Source organism: Epinephelus lanceolatus, chromosome 2, assembly GCF_041903045.1.
Source record: "Epinephelus lanceolatus isolate andai-2023 chromosome 2, ASM4190304v1, whole genome shotgun sequence".
In the NCBI taxonomy this organism is placed as follows: Eukaryota; Metazoa; Chordata; class Actinopteri; order Perciformes; family Serranidae; genus Epinephelus; species Epinephelus lanceolatus.
In genome coordinates this window covers 23900889-23917859 of record NC_135735.1, presented here as the reverse complement: position 1 = coordinate 23917859, position 16971 = coordinate 23900889, and the positions used below count along the sequence as shown (strand labels likewise).

The following is a 16971-nucleotide window of genomic DNA, read 5'->3' as shown; positions in this document are numbered from 1 at the left end:
TTCGGCCTTGGCTTTGAGATACAGAATCAAGCTCAATCAATCTTTCAGCCATGCACAGATGATCACACTGTACCTTTTTAGCTCAGGACATTACTCACTCTTTTTGTATAACCTTTTTGCATGTTAGGGACTCACATTACCATATTACGCCAATAGACAAGACATACTTTTGTGAATTCAAAACCCTTTTTCACAGCTTGTCATTCACATATTATCAATTTCCATTTTAGTCTGAGAACGTGTTTGTTTTGTTTCTTTAGGCTGCAATATCAGTTAACTAAATTATGTAGTTTTTGCTAGAGGTGAAATACTTAGTTGGTTAATCACACAGGATGATTGGCAGGAAATGAAATATTTTGATAATATATAAGTTGTTAAATCATATATCAAGGAATAATGCTGAACATTTTATAAGGATTTGATCTTTATAGTTATTTTCGACTGTTAATCAGAGAAAAGAAGAAATGTGAAGACATCTTGGGCTCTAGGATATTTTAGTGACTGTTTGTTCAAATTACTCCCAGAAACACTCGTTTTGATTTATTGGTAGTTTTTCTTTATGCAAATTTTAGTGCTTGTGAATTGTACTTGTTCTCCCTGTATGTCTCTGTCTGCAACTTTGTGTTTTTGCTGCTGACCGTCTTGGCCAGGTCTCCCTTGAAAAAGAGATTCTTAATCTCAACGGGACTAACCTGGCTAAATAAAGGTTAAAAAAAAAAAAAAATTTCTGACGTTTTCAAAATCTAACTATTCATTCGGGCTGCAACTAATGACTTTTTCATTGTCAGTTGATCTAACGATAATGTTCTCGATTTCGCCATTAGTTGTTTAGCGCATGAAATGAAAATGGTGGGATAAAAAGGCTGATCAATGTTTTCCAAAGGCCAGGATTAGGTTATGTCATCAACTCAAAGATGTTCAGTCTCCTGACATAGAGGAGTAAAGAAACCAGAAAATGTTCACATTTAAGAAGCTAGAATCAGAGAATTTGACTTTTTTTTTCCTCAAAAAATTACTCAAATGATTAATCTATATCAAAACATGAACCATTATTTGCATCCCTGGCTCAGACTCCTAATGTATGAAATGAACAAACAGCAGGACTAGTCAGAGTTGTTACGACTAAGTCTCTGCAGTGACCACAGAATACGTCAATGGTTTGCTTTCCATTAACTTCTGACCAAATTAAAAAATGAATTGATCAAAATCAGGAGGTAACCTTGGTTATTGCCATAGTACAAACTGAGGCTAATAAGAAAACACAGAATACAGTTGCCAAGCAAGTTGTTTCATTAGAGGAACAGAACGAAAACTGCAGCAGTTTCACTTCTTCAGTGTATTTTTAGCCTGCTGTGCTGCATCGTTTTGCACTCTGTATGTAAACTGAACAGTTTAAGCATCACTTCAAGTCCAATCTGCTACCAGTTCTCAGTGTCGACATTTATAAAATGTTCTTAGCATGCATCTGTGCATATACGCAACGGCACTTGACCCTTTATGACCTGAGTTAAAGTGGCTTCTTGTTAGTCTTGTTATGGTGGCCTAGTTTCCGAGCAGACGGGTGGTGTTAGTATTCTTGTCCCCATCCTGGGAGAAGCAGGCCTGCTGAGAAGGAGGGGGGGCTGAGGAGGAGGCCCAGACTGGGGATGAGAGTCTCTTCTCATGGACCAGCACATGACCAAATGAAGGAATGGCATTTGTTTTGGCACCATAAGAGGAGAGGCAGAGCTGCTGCTGAATGTACAGTAGGTGTCAACAGCATAGAGCAGGAATGCAGATGAGGAGGACTGGACACATATTTGCAGCGTGTATACCAACCCTGAGCATGAAGGAGTGTTGCAGTGTGTCATGACAAAGGAATTTAACATCAGCCAGAGGGTCAGCTGACTGTGGCTGTGTCACTGCTCAGAGTCTGAATCCTCCAAAGGATGCAGGCCACAGAGGTCCTTCATAGGACTTCTTCCTCAGATATCGTCTCATTTGAGAAGGAAATCTAGCCTCAGAGACACCAAAGGCTGTAAATAATTTAAAACTGTCCTGACACATTTGAGTCTTTATCAGAAGATCCCCTTCCTAAATTTGGACACAGCTTGAGACTCATTACGGCCAATTCCTTTAAGGTTAGTCATTGATCTCCACTCCACTCCCATATTCACAGAGTGGAGAATAACAGAGACAACCAGACGAAGACTTAACACTGTAGTAGGGTTGGGTTTTTCCTTTGTCATGTCATGTTTGTCTACTTTGTCTGTACACTGTGCTCTCACTACTGAATCCTGCAGAAAACAGCTGCTGCACTGCTTCTGTGGCTTCAGACTTCCAGTCATGTTTAGGGTTGGGCCAGTTTAAAAATGTTCAAACCAGTTTGATATTAAGCCAAACATCGGACCAGGCTGGTTTACCAAATTTTACCAGGTATCCCACTTAACTCAGCAGCTGCTCCTGAGTGAAACATAATGACACCATGTTCCAACAGAAAACTAGCATCTATCACGTAGCATTAAGTAGCATCAGCGCTCTCTGTCCACATTGATCTGTCTTATATGCACTTCTGTGACATCATGTGAACAAAGCACGTAGCTCTCAGCTGTGCCCTCAAGATCAGATTAGAGACGTCTAACCACTTAAAAGATGGGTGACTAGCCTACTTGCTATCTTCCTCCGTCTTATGTTTAATTTCTAAAATAGAAAACTCAGTTTTATATTGTGATATTTACTGAAAATGACAAATGGTATAGCCAACAGCAAGTAGCCTAGCTTGTTTTTAGTGTGGCCATTTACTAGAAACTTTCAGATCTTGAGCGAACCCTCCAGCTGCCACCTTATCTTGGTTTTGTAGTGATTTAAATCTTAATAATCAGCTGTTTTTCGTCCATTGCAGCGCCTTCAAAGCGAGTGACAGGTATAAATAGCAACACGGCCTTCGATGAAAGTTGAGCTCAAAACAGCACTTGGAGCCAGTTAAGACATCACTTTTGTCAGCTTCAAATCCAAAATGTTTTCATATTGGCACAGTTTTAGTTTTCCAGAGAGACTGGCTCTGTCATATCTTCTCTAGTCACCCCCAAAAATACAAGCTTTCAAGTACTGAAATTTGATCTCCTTCATGTTGCCAACACTGGCCTCCACTCTGTAGTAAATTGCTCATGGTAATGGACCTGCACTTGTATAGCGCCTTTGTAGTCATCCGACCACTCAAAGCGCCTTTTATACAACGAGTCACATTCACCCATTCACACACACGTTCATACAAGGTGCCACCTGCTACTCAGTTTTTAACACAGTCACACACCGATGCAACAGCCATTGCGAGCAATTTGGGGTTCAGTATCTTGCTCAAGGCTCAAGGATGCTTTGACACGCAGACTGAAGGAGCCGGGGATTGAATTGGTGGATGACCCGCTCTACCCTTGAGCCACAGCCTGTCAGACACGAGTGGCTTTGTTAATCGCATTGTCATGAGGCTTATTACTAATTCAATATAAGTTGGCTTTAATGCTGTGACACTGTCAGAGGTTGCTGATGTAGGCAACTTTTTAATTTGTCAGAATGTGTCATAATGACAAATGCCAGTTCAACTGGTTTGCATTAAACCAAACTGGTTTAAGCTCGTACACCGGACTGGACCGGCAAAACTGGAAATGAACCCAGCTGTAGTCACACTGTAGTTTTAGCATCAGCTGATCAATGAAACTGAGGCAGGTGATTTCTATCAACAGAATAGCTGAGGCATAAACAGTGTGAACCCACAGAAACAACAGACCGTCATGTTGCACAACTCTTCTGTCATATGATGTTTAATGGCCGAAGTGAAGGAATAAACATTTATCAGACAAAGGCAGTGTTGTCCAGAACTTTTACTGAAATAAAATATGGCAAAGAGTGCTTTTGCCTTTGTATTGATGTCAGGAATTTGTCTCAAAAATGCACTTTAATAGTGTAGAATAATGAACATTATGAACGGTAAAGCAGCATGTTTCTGCTCTATGGGTTTCAGTCCTCTAGTCTTGTCTAGTTAATTTTAAATTTATCACTTACCATGTCTTTAAATGGGCATTTGCATGTGGTGATTGTGATGGTTGTGCTGTTGAAACCACCAATCAGGTGACAATGTTGTGCTGTACATTCTCCTGGCACATCTTAAACATTGTTACAGTCTGTCCCTCACCACAGTTCTCTTCTTTATGTGTGTGAAACAGATTACCAGAGGCTGATGACAGTGGCAGAGAGCATCACAGCCTTAATGTTCCCCTTCCAGTGGCAGCATGTGTACGTTCCCATTTTGCCCGCCTCCCTCCTCCACTTCCTGGATGCTCCTGTGCCGTATCTCATGGGCCTCCACTCCAACGGACAAGACGACCGCACCAAGCTAGAGCTACCACAGGAGGTACAAACACACCTCAGCGTCTTAACATACTGAGTCAAAACTCTCTTCTTTTGGTTTATTTTGAAATTCTTTATATTTTTTTAGGTAGCAGTTTCTATGACAAAACATACATCAGGACAGATAGAGTTTAATTTCTCCTCCTGTTCAGATTTTTTTTCCCCAAAATTTAAGAATTTTAAAGACAATGAAAGGAGAAATTTAAATACATTTTTGGAGAGCTTAAGTGTGCTCATGAGAGAAATGAAAATGTTTATAATAGAGCAGTTAATGGTGTTTGCGATCTTCATTTGGTTTATTTGCAAAGTTGCCTTTAAAATGGTAGCAAATTGCTGCTGAATTCACTGTTGTAGGATTTTCATATTAGTCTATACTGTACTGAGGAGTGTGAACAGCACTGTGGATCCTCCCACATCTATTTGTCCCACTGCTAAAACAGACTGCAAATCAACCTTTGCCTCTGTGCACATGTGCTTTCTTTCGACCGTTACTGGGTCATCTCTGATGCTGCAAAACTATGTGACAAGATCTGGACTTAAGTGAATAAATCCTTCCTTGTCTTTATATTTCTTTGGGCACCCAAACATGCTCGCTGTATTTCATCAGTGTTTTCATTTACAGTCAGAACAAGCAGCTTTATTATTGTCGTTCTGCATAGGTAAGGCATTTGTTGAACTGCTGACAGAAGACGTGGTGGACAGTTTTTCCATCTCTTTCCTCTTGTGGCTGCTTTATAAGCTTCTTTGGAGTATCTGGTTACTCCAGATGTGTTGGACTTTCTATATTTAACCTACACAGTGCCCTCAGTAAACAGGGGTATTTCAAGGTCAGTTTGATTTTTCAGTCATCAGTTAGCTCATTAGGAGCCGGTCCTCTTTGCTTCCCATTTTATACAAAGACAGGTGTGTGTAGAAAGTGTAATGTGCTTTTAGACGTGTCAAGTAAATGTGGAGGTTGAACTGTAATGTTATTAGGACTTGTAGACTTGATAGATAGATAAGAGTAGTATAACATTTTTTTCGTGTATTAGGCTCGATATATTTGTTTTTTTAAAAAATGTTTTTCATGATCAATTATCTCGTTCCTTGTCTTCTTCCAGGCTAACTTGTGTTTTGTGGACATCGACAACCACTTCATCGAACTGCCAGAGGATCTGCCCCAGTTCCCCAACAAACTCGAGTTCATTCAGGAGATCTCAGAGGTGCTCATGTCCTTCGGCGTGTCCCCAGAGGGAAATATTCACTCCAGTGACAGCCAGGCCAAGTACAGGGGCTTCCGATCTGTTGACATGGTCTCTGACAAGCGCAACGGCAACCTGGCCTCGCCCCTCAACTCCTACCTGCTGAGGGAGAATGAAACTATCGCCAGACTGCAGGCGCTGGTCAAGAGGACGGGTGTCAGCCTGGAGAAGGTGAGAGATCAGGGTTCCTATGGATCCTTAAAAAGTCCTAAAAGGCACTGAATCCATTAATCTAAAAATAAAGCCTTCATTTGGACTAAAAAAACAGAAGATCCACTGTCTACTAGCAATCTGTCACTGTGTCTGGATGACAGCAAAGTGCAAATTCAGCGAGAGTTTGTGGCTTTACAGAAACCAGTACAAGGCAGTGCATGCGGGGCTGTGTGCATTTAATGCAAAAAGTTGTTCAAACTTGGAGGAATATATTTTCCAAAGAAAGTCATGTTTTATGTTAAAATTAACATCTGGACAAAACTGTCCCTAACCCCGAGGATGATGTCAGTCTGTGTTTTTTTCTTCAGTTTTGGAAAGGTTTCATTTCAAGTGACATTTAAACAGTCTTCAAAAGTCTTCAGTCAAACTTGCCTTAAGCTGTAGGAACCCTGGAAATGATGTCATCTCATGAATTAAAAATGGGCTGCACAAATATATAGTTACATCTGTTTATGCTGGGAAATCTTAAAAGCAAATTTTGAAATTTAATTGAAGAATAATCAGTTTCAATAATTAATGCATTCAGTGTAAAATCAGCTCTGCACATATATTTTTTAAATCCTTACTTTCAGCAGCTCCATTGCAATGCAAATACGTTTTCAGCTGGATCTTCTCATTAATGTGCAACTTCATTTTGCCAGCTTATAAATGAGGTGTAGGGCCAAAGGTAGGAAAAGGGATGGAGTGATTATCAATATAACTACATGAACTGAAAAAATGCTAATGTTTTATTGCGTCTTTACATTATGATTATTGTTGTTTAATATACAGTTCAAAGACATGCAGGTTAGGTTAATTAGTGACTCTAAATTGCCCATAGGTGTGAATGTGAGTGTGACTGATTGTCTGTCTCTATGTGTCAGCCCTGTGATAGTCTGGCATCCTGTCCAGAGTGTACGCCGCTTCTCGCTCAATGCCAGCTGGGTTAGGCTACAGGCGGCTATGGCCCTGAATAAGCAGTTACAGATTATGGATAATAATGCCAATGATTATCATTATTGCAGGGAGGGACAACGAACAAAAGAGGGAGCCTCTTCTGTACCACACAGTGGGCTGGATCCATGTTTAGTTAGTACACATAGAAATGGAGAAAAATTGTTGTTTCATAACAGAAGTTTTTCATTAAAAAGTGTGCTTTTAAAATGGTAAATGAATGTGTTAAGTTGTTTATCTAATTCGCAGCACCATGTTAATAGAGCACACAGTGCCACCCACAGCACTGTGGAGATGTTTATCCATCCAAGAGACTTCATCAGTTTAAAGCATCGACTCCTTTTGAAATGTTGCTGGTCGATGTCTCACAGCCGAGATGACAGAAACCCTTTATAGACTCTGATATCAACAGATGTAGTTGGCATCTGTACAAGCTCATTTGGCTTGAGAGTCTTACAAACACTACGGTGGAATACTCCCTCTGAAGACTGATAGACGGATGAATCGGCTGCTAATTAGAGAAAGTCTCTGTATGTGCAGCCTAATTGGCTTATGCGCTAGTGGCCAGCATTAGCTTTCCATGAATGGATTAGCTCATCGTCTGTATAGTCTTCCAGCTACGAGGTCAGACATCACTTAGAAGTACTCTTATCTAAACTCGCTGCTGAATTTGATTTAAGGGAGCGAAGCAGTGATTGAATTTTACAGTTCAGCATACATCCAGTGGTATGTGTTGTTGTAGCCCCCTAGTGCTGGCATCTGTCCAGCTGACCCACTGACACGCTAAAAACAAGACCTTTTCTTCAGTGTACTTTGAGTCATAAATCAAACCAGATGCCCTTGACTTCCCTTCCCATAACCCTGCTGCGTCATCAGCAGCCTGAGATAACAGTCAGATAAGATACCATGAAAAATTGCTGCTTTTCTTCATCAGACGTCTTTCTCACACACTTTATCCTGTTTCCCATTAATGGACACTGGTGCACAACAGCTGGAGGTGAGGGAGGATGCCAGCAGCAATAAGGACATGCGTGCTCAGTGTGACGAGGAAGATCTAAAAATGCACCAGCTCAACATCCACGTCCGCGAAGTCTTTGCCAACCGTTTCACCCAGATGTTCGCAGACTACGAAGTGTTCGTCATTCAGCCTAGCCAGGACAAAGAGTCCTGGTTCACCAATCGAGACCAGATGCAGAACTTTGACAAGGTAAATGTACAGACAGTTAATTAATGGCAGAGTATAGTGAATGGTAATATTTTTCCATAGTATACGACAGTGATTTCCACCCTTTAAATCTGTGTGTGCAGGCCTCCTTCCTGTCCGACCAGCCAGAGCCCTACCTGCCCTTCCTGTCACGTTTCTTGGAGACGCAGATGTTTGCGTCCTTCATCGATAGTAAGATCCTCTGTCATGATGATGAGGAGAAGGAGCACACGCTGAGGGTGTTTGACGCCCGTGTGGATAAGATTCGCATGCTGAATGTCCGCACGCCCACACTGCGTACCTCCATGTACCAGAAATGCACAACTATTGAGGAAGCAGGTAAGGAAAACAGACCGGGCCTGAAAATCCTTCAGAGCTTTGTGGATTTCAGAGAAATATGAAAAGACTTTGGAATAATTTGATTGCTCTCAAAGCCACAAATATTTACTCAAATTTATCAGTGTACCTCAGACCTCTGGACCCATCTCTATCTTGTGATAAAGGCCTCACATCCTGAGGAAAACAGACACATAAAGACACAGGTTTTAGTTTGAAAACTAATAGCTTGACCATAATATCTCACCTTCACACAGTAACAAATGGACCTCTGTAGTATTTGATCATGACCGTGTGCAAAGCCAACACACACAAAGTTTTGTAAATGTAATTAAAGACTGTAAAAGTTCTATAAAACTCTTTAATTTGAATGTAGTCATAAGTTAATTTAAAGGTTTTAACTTCTGACAGACAGACGGAGATTTGCTCTCTTCGGTTAACTGACTGGTAATTGCTGTCTTGTTTGCAGACAACCTGCTTAAAAAGCGTTATGAAAAAGCTGATTTTGTCGTCCCTGGACCTCATGCCATTGGGCTCGAGAACGACAAGACTCACCCTCGTAATATTTGCTCTTGTTACTTCAAACGCCTCCTGCTGGCAGCTCTCTGAACGTGTGTGTAATGCATTACTTTAGGTACACTCACAGAGGACGGATGGACTCCGTTTGGACTTGTCTGCGTATTAGCTGTTCTCCTAAACTCAGAACACAAAACTTTAGGTTACCAGTGTAACCCCAGTTCTCTGATAACCGAGTGTGATATCTCACTATGGACCATGACTGGTCAGGCCTGAAGGGGCTTCCCATAGTGAGATGCAGAGCAAGATTTGAAAGAGAACAGTTTTTTATCTTAATTTGGAGGTGGTAAATGTGTTTTATTTACTCATCACTCTAAATTCAAGAGTCCTCTGTGAGATCCTTCATGCATTGCATACATGTCAGCTTTTAAAAGCTTGGTGAACGTAATGTTTTAACAATTACAAACACTTAAACTGATCTTTATGGTGGTGATCTCAACTTTCAGCATGCATGTGAATGGGGAATAATAAGCAGGGAATCAAATCTTTGTACCAGTGGATCTCAGCTTCAGACAGTGACAGTCGACTATTTCAAGTTCCTGTACTTTTTCACCATTTTGTTGCAACATTTTTAATCAAGTGCATATGTTTACATGTTTTGTTTATTCATCAAAGGTCTATTGTATTTCTCACAGCCCATGTATGGGTGGGGTTTTAATCAGGCACCAGAGAATCACTGTCTAAAGCTGCATTCATGAACGACTGGTTCCTTCAAAGACAAAAACATCTATTCTGAGCCTTTATTCTGCCACTTCTTTTGGTTCTGTGGGTGTTTGGCAGGAAATTTCTTTTTTTCTCATTTTCTATTTTAACATGTTCTCTTTCTTCTGTTGTCAGTCGTTTCCTAAAAGAGAAATTAGAGGTTCTTTGTCAGAGTTATCCTGATTTCTTAACACAGTTAGCCACAGAAAATATGAACATCTTAGTTGGATGATTGTGAGAGGAAGAAAAGTAAAGTGACTTAATTTCTAGCTATGGGATATTTTAGTTATTTGATTTTCCAGACAAGTCTTCCCTTACATAACCTGAATGATTAATTATTTTTAGTAGATTCTTTGACAGTGTATAGAATTTATGACGGAATGATGTCATGAATTTATTAGATTTTGCTCCAAAACCAAAGACATGTTGTGCCAAGGACACTTAATCACTCATGTCTTGAGATTGACAGCACTATGATTTGGGTAAATTAACAAGATGAGAATGATGTAATCTCACTGCTGACTGCTGCACGCCTCGCACATCTCCGCAGAGAAATACATCGAGATGAGAGTTGCGAAGATCGACCACACCGCCCTCCACCCACACCTGCTGGACATGAAGATCGGTCAGGGACGCTACGAACAGGGCTTCTTCCCCCGACTGCAGTCTGATGTGCTCTCCACTGGGCCCACCAGCAACAAGTGAATATTTAATGTTACTGTCTCATAAAATAATACTGTCATTTATGTTTATTTAGAATAAGACTGCTGTTTTGCATTGTTTCTTTATAGATTTGACCAAATTGTTGTGTGTTACTTTGTGTTACAGATGGACCAAGAGGAGTGCTCCCGCCCAGTGGAGGAGGAGGGATCGACAGAAGCAGCACGCTGAGCACCTTTATTTAGACAACGACCAGAGAGAGGTGAGAGGTCACCACTGTTTTCTTTTCTCAGCTCATTTTCATACAGAACAACTGCACTGCCTGAGCTCTGTTGTCTTTGTTCATTTTGCATGACCTGTTTGCTTTATTTTGACTTGGCTCTCACCATCTTGTCTGCTCTCCCACCCCTTCTCACACCTCTTCTGGTCACTGTCCCTTTTCTCCGCCTCTCTCATACTCACGCTCATATCACTCGCAGCATGTAGAGTGTTTGTTTCCGGAGCTGCAGCTCCTGCTGTTTCTTGACTACTACTGGCTCTCGCAGTCCTTCAAGCCCTGTCTAAAGTCGGTGACTGTGGACGTGGTATGTGTTTGTGAAGCCTTTAGCCTTCACGCTGGGCCCACATGTGTTTGTCCGCCCATGTGGTCTTTACCTTCCCTCTGCTTCCTTCACCTCCTCCAGCTGAGCTTTATCTGATGAAACATGTTCACTGCAAAAAGATCATAGTGCAATTATTTTGACAAGTATGACTACTGCGATATGAGTCACAATTTTTTGCATTTAATTTTATTGGAAAAAAAGTTTAAAAATGATGATGTGATTTTTGCTGGGGTCTGTACCAAACAAGCATGTTCCCTTACGTCTAGAATATGATTTGTATTTTCAGAGTAAGAATTATTATTTATTGATTATATTTGTTCTTTTTTAAATCAAGTGTGTTTAAAATCAATTTGTATTAAAACAGCGAATCTTTCAATTCAGTTCTTTTTTTAAATCAGCTTGTTTAATTTTTATGAATGTCACTGTTGATGAGGTACTGCTTCAATACCTGAAGGCTGAGGTGTGCGTATTTACTGCAGTAATAGTGCAGCAGTTTGTTGTCTATGTAGACTTCAGTTACTCTAGCTTTCCCTCTTCCTCTGTAGTAACCGTCACTAGTGACGTGAGCCCACCGGTAAACTGAGGTGATTTCTCTGTCAGAGCGTCTCCCCATTTCCTTTTGTGGTTTGCTGACTGAACTCTCTCTGTTTCTTACTAGAAATACATCCAGGAAGCGAGGAACTTGGGCACAACCATCAGACAGCCCAAACTGTCCAACCTGTCTCCGTCTGTCATCGCTCAGACTAACTGGAAATTTGTTGAAGGGCTGCTGAAGGAGTGTAGGAACAAGGTCTGTGTATGGCTGACTGTGCTGTAGTTGATTGGTTTTGCTCTTTTTTGCTGAGATCTCTGTTGCGTTGTCTCAGTTTAAAATAAAGGTTAATCACATTTTTTAAGCTTTGTTGTACAAAGCAATTCTGAATGAGTTCTGCAGTGGAATAAAGTTTGCAGAGAATCTCTATCATTTGGCGTTATGACCAGTTTTATAATGTCCGCATGTCATTTTCAAATAATCATCATTTTAAGCGAAGCTTAAATTGTATCCATCTCATTTTTGGCTAACAGCAGTGAGGAGAACATAATGCAGTCATAAAGGATGGCAGAGTGATTCACTGAAACAACAATAAAAAACATTGCAAAACCAAGTTAAAGCTTTACGGTCACCAAGATTAGTCTCCTGTTTGTGAGTTATTTATTCTGCTGCACAGAAATGAATATCAGAGCATGACCAATCTGAATTCAGCAAACAGCACAAAATAAGATTCCAATATATTAGTGTGATGTCTTTGTCAGCAGAGCCTGGGGTAACAACAGTATGTGTGTGTGTGTGTTCCTCTGCAGACCAAGCGTATGCTCGTGGAGAAGATGGGTCGGGAGGCGGTGGAGTTGGGCCACGGAGAGGTCAGCATCACCGGTGTCGAGGAGAACACTCTGATCGCGAGCCTCTGTGACCTGCTGGAGAGGATCTGGAGCCACGGGCTGCAGGTCAAACAGGTCAGGAGAAACAACAGCGCAGTCACCATCTCACATGATTGATCCTCAGCACCTGGCGGAAATATAGTGCTCTCAGTGTTAATGATGACACTAGCGTGTGCTGTCTCTTTCAGGGTAAATCTGCCTTGTGGTCCCATCTGCTGCACTATCAGGAGAGCAAGGAGAAGAAAAATGCAACTCCAGCTGGTTTGGGACCTCCAGGTAAATAATGCAATCAGCTGATGAACACAATTAGTTAACAAATTAGAGGCTCTTGTTGTAATTACACATCCTTTATTTCCCCCCACGCCAGGTTTCATACATGACACAGAGAGACGTAAATCTGATGGTGGTGGATCAGCCATGCCTCCTCTCAAAGTCTCCCTGATCCAGGACATGAGGTGAGGAGGACTAGAGGTTATTAAGATTTGATGTAGTGTCAATAATGTCAGTAATAGGGATGAAGGATGAAGTCTTGCTTGGTTTCATCATGTTTACCCAAAGCTGGTTTACAACTACATGAGCTGCTGGTCATGACCTGAGGAAAGAAGGTTGGACCAACACTGCCCCCTTGTGGTCGGCTGTCAAACAAGCCCTATGAGGAGTTTTCTATATCCCCATGTTAATTGGTTGTCTAAGTGGAGTCTATGAATCCACAGAATTCTTCATCATGTGGATCATGTTAAAAACTGTTTTTATCATGGGCTACATTTTTACACTGGTGTCTCCACACATTCAGAGGAGACAGTTCAGCAACACATTAAATTCCCCCCCTCTGACAAAATGCAATTAAATTAATGATGAAATGTTTTGGTTCAGTGACTAAAACATTTTTGAGATCCCATTTCTTAAATAAAGAAGAGTTTCTTCATAGCTATCACAGTATTACCAGATGAATTTGATGCTTCACAGTTCATTAATTTAAGTGACACAGATTTGCCATACGTAATTATATTCTGCATAAGACTCATTATTTTGCATCAAGTCTATCTTTAGCAGCTAGTAACGCCACTGTAAAAGTTTATCTGGATATTGCTTTTCCGACAATGGCTCTTGCAGAAGTGATTCAAGAATAGAGCTGCGGTGATTAATCAATAAATTGGTTAGTTGTCATCTATTAAATTAATTGCCAATTCATTTTATAAGTGATTACTTGATTTGAATAATTTAAGTTAAAAAAGTGAAAATTCTCTGATTCCAATATTTTAAATATGAGTGTTTTCTAGTTTCTTTACTCCTCTATGACAATAAACCAAATGTATGTGGGTACTGGGTAGTGGACAAAACAAGACATTTGAAGACGTCATTTTGGGATTTAAGAAGCACTTATTGACATTTTTCACAATTTTCTAGCATTTTATAGACAAATCAAGTTATTCATTAATTGACAAAATGATTGACAGATGAATCGGCACTGAAAATAATTGCTGCTTTCAAGAAAGAGAAGTGATTTTGCTGAAACGTCTGCTCTGGCTGACGTTAATTTCTCTCATTGGTTTTGTGTTTCTTATCTGACTGCTGCATTGAACATTGAAATAAATCATCACTATACATATAAAGACCTCAATATTTTACAATAATAATCCAGTAATATAGTTATCTTATATAGCACCTGTCAAAATAAGCAATACAAAGTGCTTCACATAGGGCAAGAAAAAAACAATGAAAAGAGACCCAAAAGTAAGAACAAAAGATGAAAAAAAAGCCAGATTTACGCATGTTCACATACATTCCCATATAAATATACAGTACAAGCATTCATGCACAGAGCCATTTACATACACACACAGCTTCACGCACATGCACGTTCGCCAGATTAAATTTAAAAGAAAGCCTTTGAGTAAAAGTGGAGCAATTTGAAAGAAGATATGGATTTAGCAAATCTGAGATTCTCAGACAGGCAGGTTGTTTCGTAGCAGCAGTGACAAAAAAAACGCTCTGTCTCCTTTTTTAAAATTATTTTTTTGGGTGGGGGGTGTTGTTGCCTTCATTAGATTATAGAAAATAAGATATGTGATTTGAAATGAAGGGGAAAGAGAAAGGAGGAGACATGGTGCATCATCCCAAACCCTGAGGCCAACCTCGTGCTCCAATTTGCTCCAAATTGTCTACTCCTGTATATTTATATGCATGAGTCATCATAAGGCCTCTCAGTGACCCTGAGAGCTCCCACAGCACACCTGCATATTTTAACACCTGTGTGTGTTTGTCAGAGAGTGTGTGTGTGTGCGCGTGTGGTGGCAGCCATCACTGTCATCATGTTATCCACCATAACCAGCGCAGAGTGAGTGTGTGTAACAGCACGTTACTTCCAGCCTAATTACCAGACCCCCCGCCAGTCTGACTGAGAAAGAGAGGAGGGGTCAGCCCAGGGCACAAACACTCATGTCTACTCCGACCCTCCTCCACACTCGTGTACACGTCTGACGCCATGATCGTAAACACGCTCTGTCACAGAAGCAACCACCAGCCTCCTTTAATGAGTTTTAATTATTAATCTTATTGTCTTAACAGGCAGTAAATATTTTTACTATAGACGATAAGTTAGTATCAGAAATGCTCACATTTTTAGGCACATTAAAGATGATGGCTGCACCTCTCATCTTCGAGCCCCTGTGTTCTAGGAAAGAGGTGATAACAACAGTGCATGTTGTAGAAGTTTTCCTCTGTTGCTATGGAGATAACGAGGGGAGAAAACTAGGTTAGTTGGTGTGAGGGTGGAGACAGGGAGGGGGATGGAAGGTAGAGGAGGAGACACGAGGAGCTCTTAGCAGACACAGCTTACGGCACAGGTGGAGTGGAAGGGAATGCGTCTGGACATCAGAGGCTCGATGGTGGCTCGGAGCGATGACATGGGACTACGTCTGTGGTTTCACATGCCACTACTGAGGCAGAATTAGCTGTTTCTGTGAGTTGGGGTCGAGAATGTTAGAGTCAGAGTTTTTGGATAACATTCAGTTGTAATGCTGAAACAATTTGTTTATTACAATTTTGTTTATTATTAAAACCTGCTTTCAGCTTTTCACACATGAGGATTTGCTGCTTTTCTCTGTTTTATGTCACTGAAAATTGAGTATCTAATATAATTTGGCTGTTGGATGGACAAAACTAACAATTTTAGGACATCACTTTGGGTTCTAAAAACTCGACATTTTATAGACTTCATCAAAAATGAATGAAAATAATTGTTAATAGCAGCTGTAAACAATTGCTTGTCATCAGTTTAGACACAGACTTGTGTATTAGAGTGTATGAATGCAGTTGTATCACCATTGTGGCTTCACCTTAGGGCTGCAACTAACCATTTTTTTCATTGTTGATTAATCACCTCATTTATTTTCTCAATTAATCAATTAGTTTTTTGGTTTATTAAATGTCAAAAAATGATTAAAAAAGAAAAAAAATAAATAATCGGCCAGTGTGTCCCTAATGTCTTGTTTTGTCCACAACCTGAAAATAATAAGTTTATTGTCATAGACGTCAGTATCATTGGCCCAGTGTTCACTTCATATATTTTTTTCCAGCGGTATCTTTATTGATTTTAATAACAATAAACAAAGACATACACAAACACACACGTGTAATCCCACCCCCACCTCAAAAGTATGAATTTGAAGATAAAATAAAATAAAATAATAAATTAATAACTGAGAGAGCAATATAAGTGAATAAATGTATAAAAATAAGAGGGGAAAGAAAATCATAATTGACAGGTTGAGCATTGTGTTACTGCAATACAGTGTTAAAGCTTTGGGTCTAGAGGTATTTGTTTTATATTTTGTGAAAGAGACCTTCTGGATACAAGAGGTCTTCCACTTCACTGACTGTTATGTGCACATAGTTTTCTGTTTTTTGCCCTTATTTATAAAAATACAATACTCTTACATGATTTGATTAGGTTCATTTTGTCTTCTTTTTAAAATTGTTCAATATTTTCTTATCTTCAGAAGATAAGAAAATATTGAACACTCCTTTACATGCCTACATGTAGTTTATCATGTGTGTACCAAGCATCCATAATAATGCACAGAGCTCACTGTAAGAAGGCAAAATACAGCTATAAACTGTAATACAAAGTAGGATGCATTTTCAGAATGCACTGAATACATGTCCAGAAATTGCTCCTCAAACCTGAATGATATCGAAATACCCCATGTCTTAAACAGAAAATGCTTTAGTAGTAATAATAAAGCATAATTCAGAAAATCCAAACAGAATATGTTGTTTACATGACCCATATCAATTTTGGAATATTTGTAACACGAGTGGAATGTTAGTGTGCATGTAAACATATGCACAGAAAAGTCCATTCTCCATGTATGTATGGATGTCTCCAGCATATATACCAGTTAAACTGAAGTTTCAGATGAGCACAGAGAAACTTTTAACATGATGAAAATGGGAAGAAAATGGTCCTGATGTTTGCGTATGTGTTTCTGTTTGATCTCCAAACCTCTTCTAACCTCTGAACCTGTCATTTTCTTTGCAGACACATTCAGAACATCAGTGAGATCAAGACAGATGTGGGCAAGGCCAGAGCCTGGGTTCGCCTCTCCATGGAGAAGAAGCTGCTCTCCAGACACCTAAAGCAGCTGCTGTCAGAGCACGAGCTTACAAAGTGAGCAAAAGTCAAACTCTGCTGTCAGCT

At 40.1% G+C, this 16971-nt stretch overlaps 1 protein-coding gene across 4 annotated transcripts in view; it reads left to right on the top strand.

The window, feature by feature from the left end:
* The window catches only part of dennd5a (DENN/MADD domain containing 5A), a 44127-nt gene that overhangs the window by 18946 nt on the left and 8210 nt on the right, over positions 1-16971 (top strand). For 2 of the 4 annotated variants that reach the window (XM_078175508.1, XM_078175505.1), the window contains 12 exons: positions 4200-4387; positions 5484-5795; positions 7762-7977; positions 8079-8313; positions 8780-8869; positions 10139-10289; positions 10417-10510; positions 11509-11640; positions 12192-12344; positions 12458-12545; positions 12637-12724; positions 16813-16941. In XM_078175508.1, coding sequence (XP_078031634.1) covers positions 4200-4387; positions 5484-5795; positions 7762-7977; positions 8079-8313; positions 8780-8869; positions 10139-10289; positions 10417-10510; positions 11509-11640; positions 12192-12344; positions 12458-12545; positions 12637-12724; positions 16813-16941 — 1876 coding nt within the window. The remainder of the gene's footprint in view (positions 1-4199; positions 4388-5483; positions 5796-7761; positions 7978-8078; positions 8314-8779; positions 8870-10138; positions 10290-10416; positions 10511-11508; positions 11641-12191; positions 12345-12457; positions 12546-12636; positions 12725-16812; positions 16942-16971) is intronic. The other 2 variants (XM_078175511.1, XM_078175510.1) reach the window with 1 other exon arrangement.